A 21476-nucleotide genomic window follows, 5' to 3' on the forward strand; every position below is an offset into this window, starting at 1 on the left:
GCCGAGCAGCTGCCTTCCTTGTGTCTGGCACTTGGGTACAAAGCGGGGCACCTGGCAGGGGGTGCCTACCTGAGCAGCCCCCAGGAAAAGCCGTGCCCTGAGGCTGTCCTGAGTTCCCTGGGGGACTTGCACGCGTGTTGTCACGCCTCATCTGGGGGCGATAGGCGGGTGCCGTGTGCCTGCACTGGGAGACTGAGCTCGGCCTGGCTCGCTCTGGACTTCGCCTCATGCTCCTGTCCCCTTTGCTGATGTACCCGGTGTCCTCCTGCTGTAGTGAGTCACAGCGCTGAGTACAGCTGAGTCCCTGAGTCCTCCACCTGGGGGACCTCCGACACGGCCCCCTCCTGTCCCCCTCCTAGGCTCCCCTAGAGGACAGGCACTATGGATCTTATATTTCAGGGCCTGGCACACAGTGGCCATGCCTTCTTCATTCTCACCCAGGCCCCGGCCCCGGCTTCCAGCCTTCAGCCTCTCCCTTCCTGCCACCTGGGGCCCAGGCCGCATGAACATCTCTATTTGCTTCTTGCCTCTTGGGTCGGGATGAGCGTAGGGGTCTCACTGTCCTGCACGGGAGGAGCGTGGCCGTCTCTTTTCTGGTCCATCCTCTGCTCCCTGGGGGCACCGCGACCTACGTTATGACTGGGCGAGCCTGACATGGAGGACTGAGAACAAACTCTCCCTCCCACCTTCTTCCTCACGTTTTGCCCTCCGCTGAGGGCGAGCACTCCTCAGACTGCTTGTTTCTCAAACTGCAGTAGGAGTCCCCTCCCCGGGGTGAGGGTGGGCGAACCAGGACGAGAAGCTAGAGACCCGCTTAGGCCTCCCATCCCGAGCCTCTTGCCCAGCTTGGCTCGTGGGAAAAGGTGCCTCTCGTGGATGCTTGCCAAGAGCGGTGCTTTGTCTGCCAGGTGGGGTCTGTCCTTAAGTATAGACCTCCTTGGCGCAGGGGGCCTCAGGAGGAAAGAGTGGGAGGATTCTGGCACCCCAAACTCTTCCAAACCCTTGTCAACTCACAGGCGTGGGTGAGTGGGTTGATGCCACAGCCGCTCGGCCCGGTCAAGGTGCTCACCATGCTCACCTTTAAGTAACACCCAGAAGCCGAGTCTGACCGCCAAGCCCCAGTGGTCTCAGGTCAGCTACATATGTATGTGTCCGTGTGGCCTCGGGTGGAACACTTTCCATCAGCCTGTTCTGTCCCAATAGAGGGAGAAAAACAGGGTGATGGCCAGAGCCTCGGCTTGAAAGCCAGAAACGCCCATGTTTGGATTCCAGCCCTACCACCTCCTGGTTCGCTTACTATGTTTCCTGGGCCCCAGCTTTCTCATCTGGAAATGGGGATCATAATAATCACCTTGATGCACAGGTGCAAGGATGAAATGAGGTCACTGTGTGATGACACTGAGCGCAGAGCCTGGCACAGAGCTGGTGCCCAGGGATGCGCACCATCTTCCCTCTCACCAGGCACCTGGGAAGGACGAACGCAACTCAGGATCTAAAATTGTACTCCCTCTGCCTGTCCCACGGCTCCACGTTTGGAATGATTTTTTTTTTCATGCCAAACAGACTGCATTCATTCAATACTAATGAATTTATTCTCTTATTTTGGATTCCGCAGACTCACGCGCATACCTACGGATGGGAGATAACCAGGGAGACCAAAACAAAGACCCGTGAGGCCTTTGTGGGTCTTTCTGGCTGACTCAGAAGAACAGAAATGGTTTCCTTTGGGTTTGATGAAATACTGGGACGAGGCGGAAGCGGCCATCGCGACGGGCCAGAGCTGGTCTGGAGCCAGTGCCAACTCTGAGAACAGAAGGGCCCTCCATTTTCAGCTCCTCCCCCTACTTCCTGCTGACTTGGGACCAGCTCTGTGACGCCTCCAAGCCTCGGTTTCTTCATCTATAAAATGGGCATTACAATGACCTCTAGCTCCCAGAAGCACTAAAAGTTGAACAGGTCACCTGCCTGGCTTTGGTCTGAAGCATGTCCAGTGAGGGAATGTACCAGAACAATTTCTGCCATGGTATTATTATCTCTTGGGTAGAAATTGCCGACCCTAAAATGGCAGGGTAGGTCTGCAGAGTGAGCGTGTGTTTTGTTCACTCCCATATGCTGTTTAATTCCTCAGGTGGGGCCAGTCCCTGGGGGGGGAGTCGGCTTGNGGTGCCTTTTGGGTCAGTTGGCCTAGAAATATGGCAGAATTCCTCTCACGGAGAGTAGGTTCCTTTTGATTCAGAAGAAAGATAAAACCAACTTTGGGTGTCCCCACCCCATGTCTCCCTCACCCAGGGCACCGGATATTCAGACAGAAGGGAATGGGCGTCTACATTGCTCCAAACACATGGAGTGGATTGTTGGCAGCTTTAAATACGGGATGGAAAGGAAAAGAGGAAGACGAATGCGGGGCAGGCGTCTGTCCGAGTCCCACAGGCAGGTGCTGTCTGCGAGCACGAGGTTTTAGGACAGTGTGCCATTATGATATAACAAGAAATGTACACATTTGGTCTTTGTTCCCAGCTCCTGGCACAGAGCTCCTAAAACCCTTGTAAGTCTTAAGTGGTAAGAGCGCTAGGAGCATCTCGTGTTGTAGTATTTGGTTTTGGTTCCTGAAATAGCGCAGATCCCCACAGGTGAAAACAGCCTATTTTATTATTCCACCACAGCTGAGTTTATGTTAATGAGGTGACTTTTGGAAAGCTCTGAATGATGGGGGTGGGTTGCCAGGGAACCGACCATGTGATTAGAGGGTTGGACCTTTCAGCCCTACCCCGACCTCTGGGAGGCTGAGTTCAGTGGCCGATTGTTTAATCAATCACGCCTGTGTAATGAAGCTGCCAGACCCCCTGACTGAGGAGGTTCAGAGATTGTCCAGGTTGGTGAACAAGAACACTTCGTGCACCATCGGGAAGGGGGTGTAGCCCCAATACCGGGACAGCAGCCCCCCCCGTGCTCAGGACCCTCCCGGGCCGCCCTGTGTATCTTCCTCCTCTGGCTGTCCAACTGTGTCCTGTAATAGCCTTTGTAATACGTGAAGCACTTTCTTGAGCTCTGTTAGCCGTTCTGGCAAATCACTGAACCTGGGAAGGAGGTTTAGAGCCAGTCAGAAGTACAGACAGACAGCCTGGGACTTGACTCACATCTGAAGTGGGAACAGCCACATGAGACTGAGCCCTTATCCTGTGGGGTCTGTGCTAACTGCAGGCAGTTAGTGTCAGAGATGAGTTAAATTGTAGAACATCTAGTCAACACCCACCGAGAATCAGACAATTGCTTAGTNGCCCCAGCAGGATGCGCTGAGCATCACGACCCAGAGTAAAGAGTCAGCATCCTTTCGTATGTGAAGCTGCTCTTTGCAGGGATTGCAGAAAACCAGGGGGGGGGGGAAGGGGGGCGGTTGGGCAGGGGGTTCAGGTCAGGGCCGCTTCCTAGACACAGAAAATAAAGCAGAGAGCATGGGATGTTCTTAGCTCCGGCTGAGAAAGCCCATTTGACACTTGCCTGGGTGTAGCCTGAGCTGCCTGCTCCTTTGACCCTCCCCCCACACACACACACCTGGAGGGTGCTTCCTGGCCCCACCGAGTCTGGCCAGGGCTTGGCCATGGTAGGTGCTCACTAAATCTATGCTAAGTCATTAAATGCAACCTCACTAACTTCATTCATCTTATTTTTATTACATCCTCTCTCTTCTTCCAGAAGTGATTTAAGGCAACTTACAGGCTCCATGACTTACTAATCAATGACACTCACCTCACGGCGTGCTCACACTGTGCCAAGGGCTGCCCTGGGCACGTTACATGGGGTCCCCCCTGTGTCTCCACTGCGATCCTCTGTGCTGGGTGTTTTTAGTGTATCCCCATTCTACAGATGAGGAAAATAGTAGCAAAGTAAACGGGCGGATCAAGGATGGCCATGAATTGGAGGCTGGTCTTATAACAGTGCCCATGCTCTAAGCTGGCTCTGGGTTTTCTAGAAGCCTGACCAAGACAGGAACGGAATCCGTTAAAACATGCAGAGAGTCGAGGAGATAAAAACAAACTGACTGCTCAGAAGATGCACAAATGGCTCCTATCTAACTTGTGTGGCCTTGGGAGAGTCCCTTTTGTCTTACGCTGGGGTTTTTCTTCAGTACAAAGGAAGTGACGACAACACTGTCCCCGTCACCGGGCGGCTATGCAGGTCAGAGGAGAGGCCGATTGCAGCAAGCACAGTGCCGGACCCCAGAAGGTGCTCCATTGGTATTCGCCCTCCTCCGCTACTTCTGGCCTTTCCCCCTCCACTTATGGAACGAGGCTTCTTGGCGTGTGGGTGTTGAACTGTACAATCATCGGCAAGGCTGCCCAACCAGCTCACTGTTACTTAAAAGGAAGAAAGAGGCTATGAAACGTGGCCCGGGGCTTGTCAAGCGCCGGCTCCTGAATTTCTCGAGTGGGGTTGGGGGGCAGGGGGCGCTGAATGGTTTGGTGACTCCGCCTGGGCCCCGCTTGAAATCCACATTAAAATGAAAAGTACCTCCAACTCCCCATTATATCATGGTGCCCTGGGAGGCTTCGGAAAGTCACGCTTTTCCTTCATCTCCTGCAGCTGAGAAATGCAATTGATTTTCCTGGCCTCATTTTTGTGTTTTAAAGAGCCATTTCCCCAGGGCTCCTCAGAGAACTGAAATGGAGAAAATCTCATTCATATTTTACCATGTAACCCAAAGACTACTTGTGTACCTGACAACGGATGCTGGCAGAACATCTAGTCCATAGCAGGCCCAGGGCCAGGCCCACGGGATGCACAGACATATGTGCAGGCTCTGCCCTCAGCAGAGACCTTTAAAAGGCTAGGTGAGAAGCACTGTGATCAAGACAGCACCAGGGAAGGGGGCTCCTAAGCCAGGAAGGGGTGGGGAGAGGATGACCCGGGCATGACAATAGCCTGGGGGAAGGTATGGCGGTGTGGGTGGTACACGATGGTGAAAGAGGACGCTTGTACCGTACACAGGGGCCAGCTTGGGAAGGAGCACGGCGTCAGACTGAAAAATGTATTGCGAGTCCTAGGGAGCCACCAGATGCGTGCCATTTGCAGTTCACTGAAGTGGGTGCATCTGAGTTTCAAAAATTACTTTGGCAGTTTGGGTGGAAATTGAATTGGAGGGCGGTGAAAATGGGAGGTAGGAAGACCAGTCGAGGGCTCTAAAAATAATTCAGACCTGAGCAAACACTCGGCGACCATCTTCTTCCTAGCCAAGCACTGAGCTGGGTATCTGGGGAGATACCAAACCGAGGAGAGAAACTGAGGTTTACTGGGTGCCAACTGTGTTCTGATGCTTTCTATATGTTCTCTCACCTAAGCATCACAAGGCAAAATTAGTATCCCTATATTATAAATTAAAATCCTAAAGCTCAGGGAAGTAAAGAGAAATGAGTCACAGAGGGAGCTGGTGAGCTGGCAGGTCTGCCGGGCTCCACCTCCTGCAGACCGACGGGGACCTACCCCGCAGGCCAGCATCAGAAACAGCAGCAGGCGCCAGAGCCAAAAGGAAAGACAGCGTGTTGCATCGGTGTGTACAGTCTGCAGTGAGATGTTGTGCTCTAGATCCGAGAATGACTAATGGAAGCCTAACGGGTAACTGTAAGTACAGAGCCCCAAGCTCTAGCAACAGCCCATGATAAATGATGCGGCTTTCAAATCAAACTCACAGAAATGGCGGTTTCAGCTACATGCCAGCATTCTGGGAACATCAGGCTGTGGGCCATGCCTGGTACTTCCGTGAATCACCCACACTACCTACCCCAAGGCCTGCGACACGGTGGCTACTCTGTAAATACTTATTGACTGAATGGGGCCACTCTGAGAAAAATCTCTGAAGGGAGTTAAAATTAAGAGCGTGACAATGGCTCCGCTTCAGGATGTTACCTTTCAAAGCTTTAGAGGGGTCGCTGGGTACAAATGGAATTTATTTGTTTATTAATTCTTCACGTATTTACTGAAAACTACTCATGTCCTTCCAAATATCACTAAGCCAGATGATTTTATCGATTCTCTGTGTTTCGTTTTGTTTTTGACTTAGAGAAACAGATTATCTCTCTTTCAAATTTTCTAGAGCATGAAGAAAGGAAAAGGCATGTATATTCTCTTTACAAAGGCAGCGTACCTGACAAAGACAGCACAAGGAAAGAGAACTCAACACAACCTCACAAGATTAGTAAAGCAAAAAATTTAAATGGTGTATTAGCAAACAGGATTCAGTGCTACACCATGACCAAATGAGGACATGTAAGAATGAGGACATGTAAGAATGGCTTAACATTTAAAAATCTATTGGCATAATGTACCATCATACTACATCGAAGAATATGATCCTACTAGGTCAAACCATATGATCATCTCCATAAATGCAGAAAGGGTGCTGGGGGGGAAGAGCATCAAAATGTAAATGGTAAAACACTAATCTGAGCGTTCTGACCAACGCAATCAGACAAGAAAATGATATTAAGAGTCTAAAAATTGAAAGAAGAAATAACATAAGAAAACGAAATACCAGAAAGGCGAAGCAATATTAGCATTATGGACAGATGATACAATTATATATGTAGAAAATCCAAAGAACTGAATTTTTAAACACACTTCTGAAATAATAAGAAAAGTTAGTATCTGCCTGGTGGCAAATGTACAAGATTCAACGAAAAACAGAAAAAATACGTCATGACGTTTCTGACAGCCCAATAGGTAAAATACTTTGAAATAAATTTAACAAGAACTGTAAAGGTGATTTTAAAACCCAGCTGAGAACCTTGAACGAAGACTTCAACGGATGCATTGTTAAATCTTGTCTCTAGATAGATTCAATATTTTAAGGATGCAGGATGCAGCTTCTCCTCAAATTGATCTATAAATTCAAGTAACTCAAATTTAAAAGTATCATGAGTTTTTTTGGAACCTAAATAATATATTAATATTTTTGTGGAGCAACAATATGCAAGGATGGGTAATGAGTTTCTGAAAAGCAAAAGGAAAGAGGGAAGAGCAGTTTACACGGATTGAAAGACATATTATAAAACTATGTAATTGAGACAATATGGCATTGTCTCAATTTTCAATAACAAATAATTGTCAGATCAATGGAAGGAAAGGGAGCACAGACGTAAACTCAAATACTTATGGGAATACAGTATCTAAAGAAGGTGAGATGTCAAGTCAGAGAGAGGATGGATTAACTAATGATCGTAGACCAACTGGCCAATCACAAGGAAATAAAGTTGGAGTCCCACCTGACTACACATTCCAGTTTGATCCAAATTTCAACATAAAGAATAAAATCATAAAAGTATCAGAACAAAACATGAATTTAGGGTGGGAGACAGCCTTGATTTTCATCTAGTCGAGTATGTCAATATTTTCCTTTATGACTTCTGGAGTTTGTGATGAATCTGAGTTAAAGCAAAAGTAAGAAATCCCTCAGGCTTAAAAAAGAAGTTACACCATAAACAAAACCAAAGGGCAAAGAAAAGACAACTGAGAAAGTACCAAATAAGTGAGAATGACTACATTCCTAGCTTTGGGAAGCGGCCTCGTAAATCAGCAGGTAGGAATAACCAAGTAGGGGGTTTTCCAAGAAAGAAGCAAAGGTCAAGGGTCAGTTAGTCCACAGAAAGGCTTGATGTCACTGATAACAAAAAGCACAAATTTACACAAAGCAGAGGTGTCATTTTCTATCTATCACATTGGTGAAAATTTTAAAGATTGTTTTACAACTATCAGTCGTAGGCGTGGTGGAGGAAGTACAGATTGGTGGGAAACTCAGGGAAGATAATTTGGCAAAATCTATTGACACTGAAGACTCACATACCCTCTGGCAAGGCTTCTAAGATGAGAATTCTCATACCCTCCAAGTATACTTGTGAAATATATGAAAGACACGTGTGTGTGTGTGTGTGTGTGTGTGTGTGTGTGTGTGTGAAGCTGGGAGGCTCACTGCAGCAAAAAACTGAAAGAACAACAGGAAACTGACTGAGAAGGATTATGAGAATCCTCACTGTGCAGCCATTAACAAGAGAAAAAGGGATCTCCATGTGCTGATGCAGATGACCTGAGATACGTTATTAAAAGAAAAAGGCAAGGTGCCAAAGAATGTGTATAAAATGGACCCACTTTCCCATTTGAGAGCACGAAAAAGCATATCAAATGTATATATGCATATATATGTATATGTATATATATTATGTATATATACACACAGTCACACACACAGAGACATACACACACTGACGTGTAGAAAATATCTCTGGATGAGAACATAAGAAACTATTTCTGAGCTGTCCAATAGAGCTTTCTGCAATGATGGAGATGCCCTATAAACCTGAACTGTCCAATATGGTAGCCACTAGGCTCATACTGAAATGCGGCTTGTGCGATTGAGGAAGGAAATTTTGAATTTTATTTCATTTTGATTAATTTAAATGTATAGAGCCACATGTGGACAGCACAGGCATAGGCAATGGGTATTTTGAGTGAGAAGGATTACGAAGGGAGAGAAAATGTCTTTCTTTCTATACTGTTGGAATCTTGCGGCTGCATATATGTTACTCTTGTTCAAAAAGAAAAGTTCCTGACCTCCTATTGTTTCCAAGGCCCCAGGGTCCATGGTCAGAGGGGACGCAGCGCTGAATCAGAGGCAGTGTCCGTCCTCGCGAGCCCAGGCTTCCACAGGGCCATGGGAAAACGCAGATGCGGAAACGAGTGCGCGAAGCAGGTCAAGTTGACAAACTCTCCCCAGTGAGGAGGTCCCAGCGGAGGAACCGGTCACCCCCACGTCCCACCGTGGGGGACAGTGGGGGAGCTGTTGGGACAGGCTCCATGCAGGTGATGTTTGAGCCAGACCTACGAGAGGAACAGGTGTACACTAGACCACGGGGGAGAGGAAAGCATTCAGGGCAGGGGAAGAGCTCAGCTGAGGAATGGAGGCAAGAGAGGGCAGTGTGTCCAGGGTTCCACGAGTCGTTTAGGTTGGCAGGAAGGATGTGGAGGCAGGAAGGAGAGGAGGTTGACGATGAACAAGAGGCAGGTTCTGAGGACCAGGTACAGTGGACTATGGAGTTCAGACTTTTCCCTGAAGGCCAGGGAAGCCCCGGAATGGTTTTAAGCAGAAAAAGTGATCACATGTGACTTTGAGACAAGACACTCATTGGCTGTGACTTGGAATGTCAAAATCAAAGACCGAAGCTGGCAATGAGGGTGCAGTTGAAATATATACAAAACTTATTTTTATCCTCTATGGAAAAATCGCAATAAAGCTATTGATGGATCTAAAATTGCATTCTGTACATTTTACTTTGTCCGTGAAACAATCACGTTTGGTGTGTTTAGAGTTATGCGGTACCAAGAGAAAAGCAAATTCAAAGGAACATATTATTCCCTTCTTCCACAGCCATCTCATTTTTTATAAAGTCCCCTAGGAGCTGGAGAAGTCGTTTGTCTTTACCGCTACTAATTTTTCTACAAATCTCCAGGAGATGGCTAGGATAAGAAACTGAATACCCAACAAATCTTATGTGTCTCGGTAGGTTGACTGTGGCGTGATTTCTGCTTTTACGTCAATAAACATGGCGGTAAATCCCAGAGCAAGGTTTCTTAGCCTCCGCATGATTGACATTTGGGGCAGGATCATTCTTTGTTGTGGGGACATCTTGGCCTTAGGAAGCTCAACAGCATTTGTGGCCTCTGCCCATTAAATGCCAGTAGTGTCACACACACACACACCATTTCTGACAACCATAAATGTCTCCAGGCATTGCCAAATGCTCCCTGGGGAGCAAAATCATCCCTGGTTGAGAATCACTATCTTAGAACATCAAAGGCAGGAGAGCTTTGGGGACCAGCCCACCCAACTTCCTCATTTTACAAGTGGGAAAACTGCGGACCAGAGACAGAAACAAGAAACCAGGTTTCCTTACTCCATTTAGAGATTTTTTTTTTTTTTTAGAGATTAGAGATCCTTTTCTCAGCCTCAGAGAAATGCAATAAAAGAAAAAAAAGTTGGAGGGGTTTTAATTCAAGTCAGTTTCATCTAGCTGAATATTCATTTATTCTCTCTCTCTCTCTCTCTCTCTCTCTCTCTCTCTCTCTGATATGCACGATTCATCCTAGAATTTCTATTTTCTGACTTGGTTTTCTAGCCACAAATGCTACCAAATTAATAATGATATAAAAGGTTATGGAAACATCCACCTGCTCTAATTCAGCATTTCTCATTTTTCCTTTGTTCACAATGGCATGGTCAGGGGAAGGTGTCTGATGTAGGGGGCTGCCCTGTGCCAGGCCCTCTGCGAGGCACACCACAAACATCACCGTCACAGCAGCCCTCTGCAGGGGGCACCGGCGTCCCCATTTTACAAAAGAGGAAGCTGAGGCTCATGGAGGTGAGGTGACATGTCCAAGGTCACACAGCCAGCGCGTTCCGGAGCCAGCAGCGTTCGAACCCAGGTCTATCGGACCCCACAGCTGAGGTCAGGTTGTGGAGAATCAGGCTGAGTTCATGATGATCACTCAAGTGAGAGCGGAAGCCGCTCAGAGAACCCGATTTCCTCCGAACAGTTCGGATGGCAGAGCTGAGGAGCTCGTCAGCACCTCCAGGGGGAGGCTAGATCTATATGGCAGTTGCTATGACAACTAGTTTTCTTATAATTACAGAACATATCGGTCACACAACAAGCTGCGCATACAGTTGCTTTGTTAGGACCTGTCTTCCTCTGACAGTTCCTGAAGCTTAAACATCATACATTTAAAAACAAACAAACAAACAACAAACAAAAAACCCCCACAAAAACCCACACGTAATATAATCACGCATTGCAGCCACGGAGGCCCAGAGAATGAGGAAGTCAGGAGATTAAACCTCCCGCCAGTGTGATGAGACTCTTGAGGCAGGCCACGTGACAAGCCATGAAGACGTGGCATTTCTCCCTTGGGAAATGTTCGCTTCTGGTTTTCTTTTGGATCAATGCATTTCAGGACTCAGCCAAAAGTGTATTCAAAGAGAAGAACGGAGAAAGGAAAGCCAAAGCAAAATTAGCTAAGCATTTGGCAAATAGCAGGGAGAGACAGCAAAATGTTAGTATTCTAGTGACCACTTCTCAGTTTAATTTAATTTAGCCAGTTCCCCAAATGAGCAGGGTTTCCCGATTTGGGAGATGGTACAGACAAAAGAACACACACACACACACACATCCCTCTCTGGGTCAGAAAAGCCTGACTCGGCCCCTGATTGGCTGTGAGCCTGAGCACCTTAACTAACCTGCCTGATCCTCGGTTTTCCCACCTGTACATCAAAAATAATGCCTCCTCCATGAGCTATAGTAAAGATCAAGTGGAAAAGGACTAGCTAACTACCTGGCACATAATAGGAGCTCAATAAAATGGAAGTTATTGCTATGAATTACCAATAATAATTTCTAAAATATGGCTTTACATGCCATGAAAATCTTCCTTTTATGATCCCAGCATGGGATCTGAGAAAACTTTATGAGGCCCTACCTTCAGAAGTACCTTCGGCCATGCATCCAGGTAGCGGGAGAACTCTCGGAAAGTGAGTGGCCCTCTCAGAGCGGTGACAGGTGCAGAAGCTGAGCGATGCTGGGGCTGTGGGACTCCCAGATGGGAAACTGACTTGGGAAATCAAGGACAGGTGGCTGGACGAGGCGGGATCTGCTGGACTGGGTCACAAGGCAGAAAACACGATGGCCACAGAGGCAGAGGAAACTGCGCAGACAAGGACCCGGAGGCGTGAAAAGGCCTGGCCATTCGGCAGAACTGTGAGAGGCAGGAGCACGGCCAGCACAGGAAGTCAGTGGCCGAGGCCCTGCACTGGCAGCAAAGACCCCCTTTGCCAGAGCCCACAGTGCCACCTGCCTCACGCTGGTGCTGGAGGAAGTAGGGGCCAGCAAAGATTTCTCAGGCAAGATCTGATGACCCAACCTGATTTGGCGCACGATGGATGGAAGCGGGTGGGTCGGAGGTGGAGGGTCGAGAGCTGGCACAGCAGAAAGGCTGAGCAAGGAGAGATAGCTGGGCCGGGCAACGTCAGCTGAGACAGAGCCAGGCACGCCTCCCATCCAGTCAGACGACCCACTCCCGGTAATGAAACTGCCATGTAAGGACAAGAGGAGCTGCCGTGGCACAGTGTTGGGTTGCTATCCTGCTTCGTCTTCACACCAGGCCTACGATGCAGACACAGAGCTGGAAGCACAGCTTCGGGGAGGTGAGAGGACTTGCCTCATCCACACGAACCCGCAGTATCACACGCCAACACCCCCCCCTTCTTCCACACCGACTTCCACACAGTTGTGTGCTGGCAAACCGGCTCTTGGGGGTGGGGGAAGGGTGGGGAGCACGATTTGTAGTGTTTGCCCATTTCCACGGTGTAAACACTCCCACCATGGGTGGTACAAGCTTCCAAGAGTTCGACAACTGGTTTACAAACGGTTAACCATTGGCTCTGGGGAGCGCCTGTGCCCCAGCTGCAGCACCCCCTGCAGGAGACCCCAGGAACCAAGAACACACACTGGACTCCAGAAGCCTCCTACTACACTAAACTGATCACCAAGCGGCTGTCTTGACCCAATGTTTGATTCCACGAGAATAAGAAGCTGGCAACAGAAGCAGCCCAGTCACGAGGCTGTAGCGCCGTCACTGAATCACTCAGCCTTTCATCCAAAACCTTAGCACGTCCCTCCTGACACAGCACCATGAATGGTTCCATCAAAAAAATAAAAATTAAAAAACATTGAGCCACATTTGCTTTTCAATGATCAATTAACCACATACGCATTTTGGAAGGTTGCTCTAATAGTATAATTCCGTCGGGCCAGGAGACAGCCTCCAGCCACAGTCACAGGCCGGCATCTTTATTCTGACCTTTAGTACAACCCTGGCCAGATGTCGATACCAAACACCAAACACCACTGTGGCCTTGCTGGGCCAGGGGCTCACGTGCAGATTCTCTCTGCACTAGGTAGCGCCCCTGCTCCTAACCCCGTGGGCAGTATTTTTAACAACTTACCTAAAATGTTCCTCAAATAATTGTTTTAAAAAGAGGGGAGCAATAAAAACCAAGGCAGGGCATAATAAAGTAAAATCTCTGATGTCCATTTGCTGCTGCCAGCAAATACTAGAATCCCACCAATGGAAGGCGGGCAGAAGCAAACAGCAAAGCTGTACATGGGGGTCTCACCTCCCTAGGAAAGCGGCATCGGGAAGAAGACGTTTATGAGGCTGTGCATCCGCTAGAGGCTTAGGAGCAAAGCCAGGGCCCCGATTTTAAACAGAGATACTGAAATGAGGAGCCAGCGCACTGGTGTTTATCACTGCAGAGTTTCTCCGTCAGGCTCGGGGAGTTTTTGTTTGCTCATTCACCCCTCTGCTCAGTTATTACAGACATCTTTCCATGCCCAGGTGGCCACGTGCTGGCGAGGCTCTTGGGGGGCAAAGACGAAGAGGACACTGACCCGGCCTCAAGTCAGGGGGAAACACGGCAGGTAACTCAGTTATGCTGACGCTGGGTAAATGGTGCTGGAATGGAGGACCAGGGAGCAGACGCGGGGACCCCGAGGAGCAAGGACAGGCCGCGCCTGGTCTTCTAACAATGACAAGGAAGAAAGGGGAGGAAAAACAGGAAGGCCGGAAAGAAGGCAGGCAGGCCACAGCGTGGCCGGGACGTGGCCGGGTGGCACTGGGGTGTGGCAGCGAGAGCGGGAGATGGAACCACAGAGCTGAGTTCATGTTTTGTTCCGACAGGTCCTGGCTCAGTGGCTCTGGGAGTCACTTCACTTCTCCGAGCATCAGTTTCCTTACCTGTAACATGGGGACAGTACTCAGAGTATCAAGTTGATACAAAAACATTTTTAACAGATCCTAGGATTATTTGTGTTATAGCTGATATGTTGAGAAATAGCCCACCAAAAAATATTGCTTACCCCCCAGTAATCAAAGACATGGCTCCAGGGGTCTCTGTTGAGAGCCAGAGGCCACCCATGAATCCTGACATTAAACTGGCTGCCCCTTGAACAATTCCTCCGGGTTTTCCCAGCCATGTCCCCAGGGAAAGGGGGCCCAGGTCTGACTCAGCCAACAGACAAAACCTGGCTGATTAGTCAAGAAGCTAAAATCCCAGGAGGAAGAAAGGGATCTGAACAGGAAGGTCATGAAATGGTCATCCAAGGACTCAACACTACTTGTTATGTCAAGAGTGGGTCCTGGCTTACAGATGAGGACTCAGGAGCTGAGAGGTGAAGGGACTATCCCAAGATCATGAAGCTAAGAGGTGACAGGGACACAATCTGAGTTGCCCAGGTGAGTCCAGCCCCAGAGCCCAGGAGTTCCCCCAGCTTGACACAAACAGCCTCCAAATGTAACACTCAGTTCCTTCTGACACCAGCCTGGGGACAACCAGGTCTGAGAGAGTGGCCAGATGCACCAGTCCCCTCCATGCCACGAGCACCCTCCACAGCAAAATCAGCAGCAGAAGAACCCCAGCCCCCAGGAGTAAGAAAGAAGGGGCTTCTCTCTGCATGCTCCCCTCTTCTCAGATAAGCCCAGTGAATCACCGTTCACATTTATGGCCCTCTGCAATGACTGCGAGAGCCTTCTTGGTTTTAAAAATTCCAGGCAATTCTTTCAGCCAGTCTTTCTCAGTTCACCCCTCCCATCCCGTTCTCTCCTCTCATTCTCTCTCACAGCATAATTGCTGTGAGCTGCTCTCTCCTGGTCAGCTTTGAAAGGTGGAGTCATGAGCTGTTCCATCTCTGTGAAGGTACTGAAATGAGGGGCTGTCCCCATGGCTGTCCCCATGGTTTCCTCTGCCATGAGCAATAGGCTGGAGGGGTCCCAACACCATGCTCTCTAAGACCAACTGGAACCTCTGACTTCCAGCTCTGGCTCTCCAGCCCAAGTCTCTATCCTGCGCTCCAGACCAATGACATCCAAGGGCGGTCAGATCACCATCTGTCCCCCGCACCCCCCAGGCACCTCACGCTCAATGCATTTCCCCCCCCAGCCTCCCACTTCAGCGGATGGTGTCCTCCTGGCCCAGTCAGCCAAGTCAAACACCTAGGAGCCCCCCTGACTCTCTGCTTCTCCAACAAGTCCTGCAAATTCCACCTCCGTAACAGCCCGCCTAGCCCCGAGCCCCGCTGCAGCTGATCGCGCAGATCTCAGGCTCTTCTCAATTGCCACCAGTCTGCTCCCCAATGTCTGCCCTCACCCCAGCAGATGCCTCCTCCACGGGGCCAGGCTGCGCTCTCTTTAAGAACACAAAAGAAGCTGCTAACGAATGCTCACAGCTTTATATAAGCAAAGGGATTGCTCCATTTCTCTCATTTTGCTCCAAGTGGCAGGGCCCTCCACCCACACCTGACAGTCAATGCTGACAAGGGGCTGTCGCCAAATCCAACGCCCTTCTTCTTCCTGACCCCCAGAACTGAGTCGAGCTGCGTGGGGACTTCCGCCAGCCCTGGACCCTGAGCAAGCCACTCCATTTCTCATACCTGACTCGCCTCTGTTCTAACTGGCAGCTGGCAGCTGCAGGCAACATGGCTGAGCAGAAAGGCTGCCCAGGCCTGGTGCTGAGCACTGGCTCTGCCATTTGCTGGCTGGGTGAGCAGGTCACATCGCCGCTCTGAGCCATTTCCCATTTTATATCAGTTTCTCAGAGGCTCACGACAACTAAACATGATAAAACAGTAGCCACATCACCAAAAGTTGCTAAAGAAGAGACAACAAACGAACAAAACCGTGGTCCCACACCACTGCTGATAACACAGCCACAAATGGCATTTTGATACATTTCTTTCCATGTTCTTCTCCCTCTGTGCACTTATGGTTTTTTCATCCCATCCCAGAAAACAAACAATTTTAATTTCTGCTTTTTTCATTCAACCTTTTCTATGAAGCATTTGCCCAAATTATTACATGTCTTCATAGCCATCATTTTAAATGACTACTAAATAAGGAATAATGTCATAAAAAACTTATAACATTCTATTTGGTAAAATGAGAAAATTTTAAAAGTAATTCTTTTTCTCCCCCCTGATTATTGAAACAATGCATGCTCATATGAAATTTGGAAAGCATAGGAAAATAAAAAGAAGATGAAACCCTCTCATCAGATTCTTAGGAAACTGTTAAAAATAGTCCATCCTACAGATATGGTCTTATTTCCGGAATCATGCGAGTTGAAAGTCTAGCATTGTTTCCAATACTTTGACTTTATAAATAATACTGCAATAAACATTCTTGTATGTGAACCTGGGCTTATTTCTGAAGGTCTCCACTGCCAGGAGGACAGGTGAGCTTCACTCCCCGGCCCAGGACTCAGACGTGAGCACCAGAATCCCCTGCCCTCCCCACACAGCCACCTGCTGGTTCTCACAGGTACCGGCAGGCACTCCAGGCCAAGTCCACGTTCACTGGGCCCACACTGTGTGCCAGACACTGATGCGACAGCCAAGAATAAGGTCCATCCCTGCCCTCAAAGAGGGGGTCAGTGTCCAGGGGAGCCCCACATTCGGGGGGGTGCCCACAGAGCTGCCACATTCCCTCTCAGGCTCACACGCCCAGCTGTGGAACATAGACGTAGCAGGGAGAAAGACAGGGACACACACAGACGCGTATGCTTATCCACGTATACACGCCAGTTCCCGGATAACCCACCAAGGGCTGTTTTCCCTTTCAAAGCCCCCAGTCGCAGGTGACACAAAATAGCCACTATTAGTTGTGTGTGTGCCGTGTACAGAGACAAGCGCTTTGCACGTATTCTGTGTGTCACCCTCACAGCAGTCTTCCGACTGCCTCCATGTGATAAGTGAGGTTTACTGCCCTGCTGTGGCCTCATGTCTGGCATAAGGTCGGAACAGGGCTCACACCCGGCCAGGCTGCACCCGTACCCATCCACAGGGCCCCTGTTCTGCTGCCTCCAGGGCGATTTTACCTCCTAAATATCTGTTAGGCTGGCCCGCATCTGTCTATCTGCTCACCATCCTATCTGAACCACTATTGTTTTTTCACTTGGACGACTGCAGTAAGCTAATAGTCTCCCCCACACTCCCTCTTAACTGCTACATTCCATCACCCACATAAAAGCCAGTGCTTTGGTCAAAACCCAAACTCAGTAGTGTCTCTCCCTTTGTGAAGTCTTTCAGGGGCTCCCTTTATGCTTCTAGCATAAAACCCAAACTCCCCCAGACAGTCTACAAAGCCTGGGATTGTCTGGCCTCTGCCTGCTTCTCCTGCCGCATCGCTGCCTGCTCCCCACACCCCTCCTACAGCCCAGCCTCACCTGCCCTATTCCTACTTAGTGCTGGGGCCAGCCTCCCTCCAGCCTCAGGGCCTTTGCACAAGCTGTGCTCTCCTCAGCCGCTAAGGTCCTAAGTGAATTCCTGAGGTTCCTCATACATCCTCATGTGCACGCTTCACGGCTCCTTCAGCAACTCACCCCCGTGATATATATGTGTCAGTGCTCCGAGTTTCCCCTCCACCGAGAAACAGAAAGTCAGCCATCTGGCTTTCACCGCTAAGAACTCAGCTTTTCTTTCCCTTAGTTTGTACTGTATTTTGTTGCAACCCTCTATGGACTAAAACCTGAATTTCTTTACACATTTTCATCACTTTTCCTAGAGATCGTGATGGAAAGGCAGAGAGATGGGGAAAGGAGGAACAAGAGGAAATAAGACACATTTATCAATTATCAAATTATCTGAACATTCCAGAGCAGGAGAGACAGTCGCCCTCAAGAGGCTGAGCTTTTCTTATTTGATTAGCTGCAGTGCCCCAGACAGGGTGGCCTCAAGCTATCCTCCCAAAATAGCCCACACCGTTTTCCACTCTCCAGCAGCACCTGCTCCACAGCACCAGGTGTCTGAGCCGGCTGAAGCCGGCCTTACCTTTGCCCTTCCTGTCACACCATCAAGAAACTGACCGTAAATTCGGCGATTTTCGGCACCCGGAACTTTCCTTTGTTCTTCTGTTCGGGCTGATACTCCGTTCTTGTCTTCACAATCACCTGAAACGGTCAAGCAGTGTTAGCACGAGTGGAGACTTGAAACACTTTTCTTTCCCTTTTCTACGATTATTCAATCAAATTCATTACACGGTGCCTAAAGATCAGAAAGTAAAGAACCTCCCTCTCAAACACACACAAGAAAATAAAAAATTCAAATTACCCATAATACTTCCCCATTCCAACAGAGACAACCATAGGTGACAATTTTGGTCACACCTTTCTAGATGTTTTTATATGCATATATTATGTATATGTGCCACTTATAAGAACATATATTTTCTTTTTATGATGGGTTTATACCCAATGAATTATAACCTGCCTTTATCACACAGCATTACACCAGCATTTTTTTTCCAGGTAGACAAATATATGATTGTATTTTGCCTTTTGATGTATAATATTCAGGGCATGCGCATACTACAACTAACCTAATTAGTCTCTACTGTTGAATGGTTACATTGTTTCCAGAGTTTGGGTTATACAAACAAGTTGTGATGAACATCCCAGCTGAAACTTTGCACATATTCTTAACCCCGATTTGATTTAGGGACTTCCACAAAGGAAAGCATAAAGGGCTATCGAATCTATGGTATCATCTTAGTTTTCTAAGGTCTGACTATTTTGCAGAGGTGATTAATATCTTATGAAGAAACTCTGCCAACCTGCCAAGACATTTACGGGACTCCCTCCCACTGTGGAGGCAAAGTGGGAGAAAAACGGAGACTGACAGGTAATCCATGAGGAGTGCCAAGTGCCACAGTGTCCTGGGGAACGCAGAAGTTGTGGGGGCCTCAGAGCCTCGCCTATAAAATATGGAGAATGATCATAATACAGCCCTCACTTAACAAGCCTGGGCGCCTGTGAGCCATAAGCCTTGGGGCAGTGAGTGCCCCTGCCCCCCAGAATTCCACTCCCAGCCCCCACCTGGTGTGCATGTACTGTATCATCTCATTCCTCAGAAGAGTGCACACAGCCTGCGAATGTAATGGCCCAGCCACACCGATGATGACATTATGCCACGTAAAACTCATCAGCGGGCTGGAGAGAGACGGTCTCCTGCTGGGATGCTGTGAGAGGGCTGTGCAGCTGCTACCTAAGGGCGGCCTCTGGAAGCTGAAAGTGACCTCAGCCAACAACGGTCACTCAAGGAAATGGGACTTCAATCCTACAGCCACAAATACCCAAGTAACTGAATTCTGTCAACAACCTGAATAAATTGGAGAGGACCCCAACCGCCAGCGGAGAAAGCAGCCCAGATGGCACCTCGATTTCAGGCCTGCGAGACCCCAAGCAGGGAGCCCAGCATCTGTGCCTGGACCTCTGACCTACAAAAACTGTGAGATAATAATACATTTGTGCTGTTCTGAGCCACTAAATTTTTGGTAACTTGTGACACAGCAATAGAAAACTAGTTTCCTGCATTGCCAAGTCCATGTCAGTCATCTCTTGGCTTGATCCCTTTGTTCCAAGGTTCCTCACCATCAGACTGGTCTTGAGCGTCTATATATCATGCCTCAAATGTTGCAAAGCACTTGCTTCCTACTCCTTCCCTCCACCCCTCTATGTCTATAAATATCTTTTCCAAAGCTTCTCATAAAGCTCAAAACCATTTTCATCATTCCATGTAAACTTTAAAATCCCTATGCTGTAGCTGACATGTTGAGACAGGAGACAGAACTAAAAATATAGGACTGTCAGAATGAGGCAATGAATAATCATGACAAGCAATAGCCATCTAATTGTCATAATAAACATTGTGTAGTTGCTCTTCCAGCTTCCATCTCCATCTTCAATCAGAAGCTTTCCCCCCTATTCTTTTTGGGAACTCACCCCTGCCCCACTGTGTGGCAGCCATGTGGTTATGTGCGGTTGATCCCTCCCTTGATGACCAGGATAAGCCAATCAGGGCACACTATCCTATCGATTACAAAATTCTGATTGGCTCAGAGGTGGGCATGTTACCCAATTTGGACCAATGAGATACGAGGCAGTGTTGAAGAGGGACTTGGGGAAAGAAGCCTCCTTGCTCTTTACAGGTGTCCTTCAAAGAGCATCCTCTTGCTCTGGGTGCTGTCACTGGTGAGGACCTGAGTTCTGGAATTGCTGCAGCAGTCACCGCCACTGCGAGGAGGAGCCAGGATAAGACAGAGGTGACACACAAAGGAGGTCAGAGCCAGGAGGGACCAGGGAAATGGAGATGGGCCCTGAGGACACCCTGCCCTCTGGGTCACACCTTGCCTGAAGGTAGACCCAACTGGACTCTGCAGTCATGGGGGCAAATATGTACTATTTGCGCCTTGATCCAATTTGGGTTAGGGTTTCTGTTACTTGAGGTGAAAACTTTATATCTGATACAAATGTGTCACAAGAAAAATGAACTGAAAAGTTATTAGAATTCAGCACAATGGCCAAGTACTAAATAAGTATAACAAAATCAATAGATTTTCTTAGCTCCAGTAAAAAAAAAAAATCACTTCAAAATACAACGAGTCCACCAAAAGATACATACAGGCGTGCTCACAGACACTTTTCTCATAATAGCATCCAAAATGAGAACAGCCCAGGCATCCTTTAACAGGAAGATGGATAAACTGTGGTTTATTCATAAAAATGGAATGTGACCCAGCAACCCTACACACACACACACACACACACACACACACACACACACACACACAGGTCAATCTGTCTTTACATTGAACAAAAGAAATCTGACACAAAAAGGTTTTCTTATATACTGCATGATTTCATTTATGTCAAGTTCAAAAAATACATAATAATTTATATATTATTTACTTATATAATTTTTGTTTATAATATATTAAGAATGCATGTGATATTTATAATATATAGGATATTTCTTTTTAAAGTATCCCGTTTGCCACTTACAGTAATGGAGTGGGGTGCAGAGCTGGGGTCATAACCCCCTTTAAACCCATGTCCTGCTCGGCCCTACACCCCATAAGCTGTTGCTGATGCCCTGAGTGACTTTCCAATGAAAACTGTTCTTTTGGCTTCAGAGCCTCACTCCTCAAACCACCAAGTTCAAACACAGGCCAAGGGACAGGTGGGCACCTGACCCCGTGTCAGTCCTCAGTCACCTGCTCCACATTGTCTCCAAAGCAACCCAGGCTCCGACACAGCACTTTCCCTTCACGCCCATGACAGCGCGAGCTTGTTAGAACCCCAGCTCTACATCAAAATCAGGCCTTCGCCCACCTGCCCGCAACAAGTGGGCGGTGAGTTCTCTGGCCTCATCTGACCTCTCAGTGGTCTCTGACAGGCTTAGTCACTCGCTCCTCCTTGAAACGTCCTCCTTCCGGGGCCCACGGAAGCCTCTCCCTTGGCGCTTTCCCTACTCACCGACTAGTCCTCCTCAGGCTCCTCCTCAGGCTCCCCTCCGCCTTCTGTCTGACGTCTCCATGTTAGAATTTCTCAG

General features: G+C 48.4%; 1 protein-coding gene across 2 annotated transcripts in view; it reads right to left on the reverse strand.

Moving 5' to 3' along the window:
* NSG2 (neuronal vesicle trafficking associated 2) overlaps positions 1-21476 on the reverse strand; it is a 46205-nt gene that overhangs the window by 22969 nt on the left and 1760 nt on the right. Inside the window, exons 1-2 of one of the 2 annotated variants that reach the window (XM_019637598.1) lie at positions 18700-18726; positions 17954-18037 (exon numbers count right to left, since the gene is read on the reverse strand). In XM_019637598.1, the coding sequence (XP_019493143.1) occupies positions 17954-18037; positions 18700-18711 (96 nt within the window). In that variant the 5' untranslated portion in view covers positions 18712-18726. Of the gene's footprint in view, positions 1-17953; positions 18038-18699; positions 18727-21476 lie in introns of those variants that run through there. The other variant, XM_019637597.1, reaches the window with a different exon arrangement.

Source organism: Hipposideros armiger, unplaced genomic scaffold (assembly GCF_001890085.2).
Source record: "Hipposideros armiger isolate ML-2016 unplaced genomic scaffold, ASM189008v1 scaffold_33, whole genome shotgun sequence".
In the NCBI taxonomy this organism is placed as follows: domain Eukaryota; kingdom Metazoa; phylum Chordata; class Mammalia; order Chiroptera; family Hipposideridae; genus Hipposideros; species Hipposideros armiger.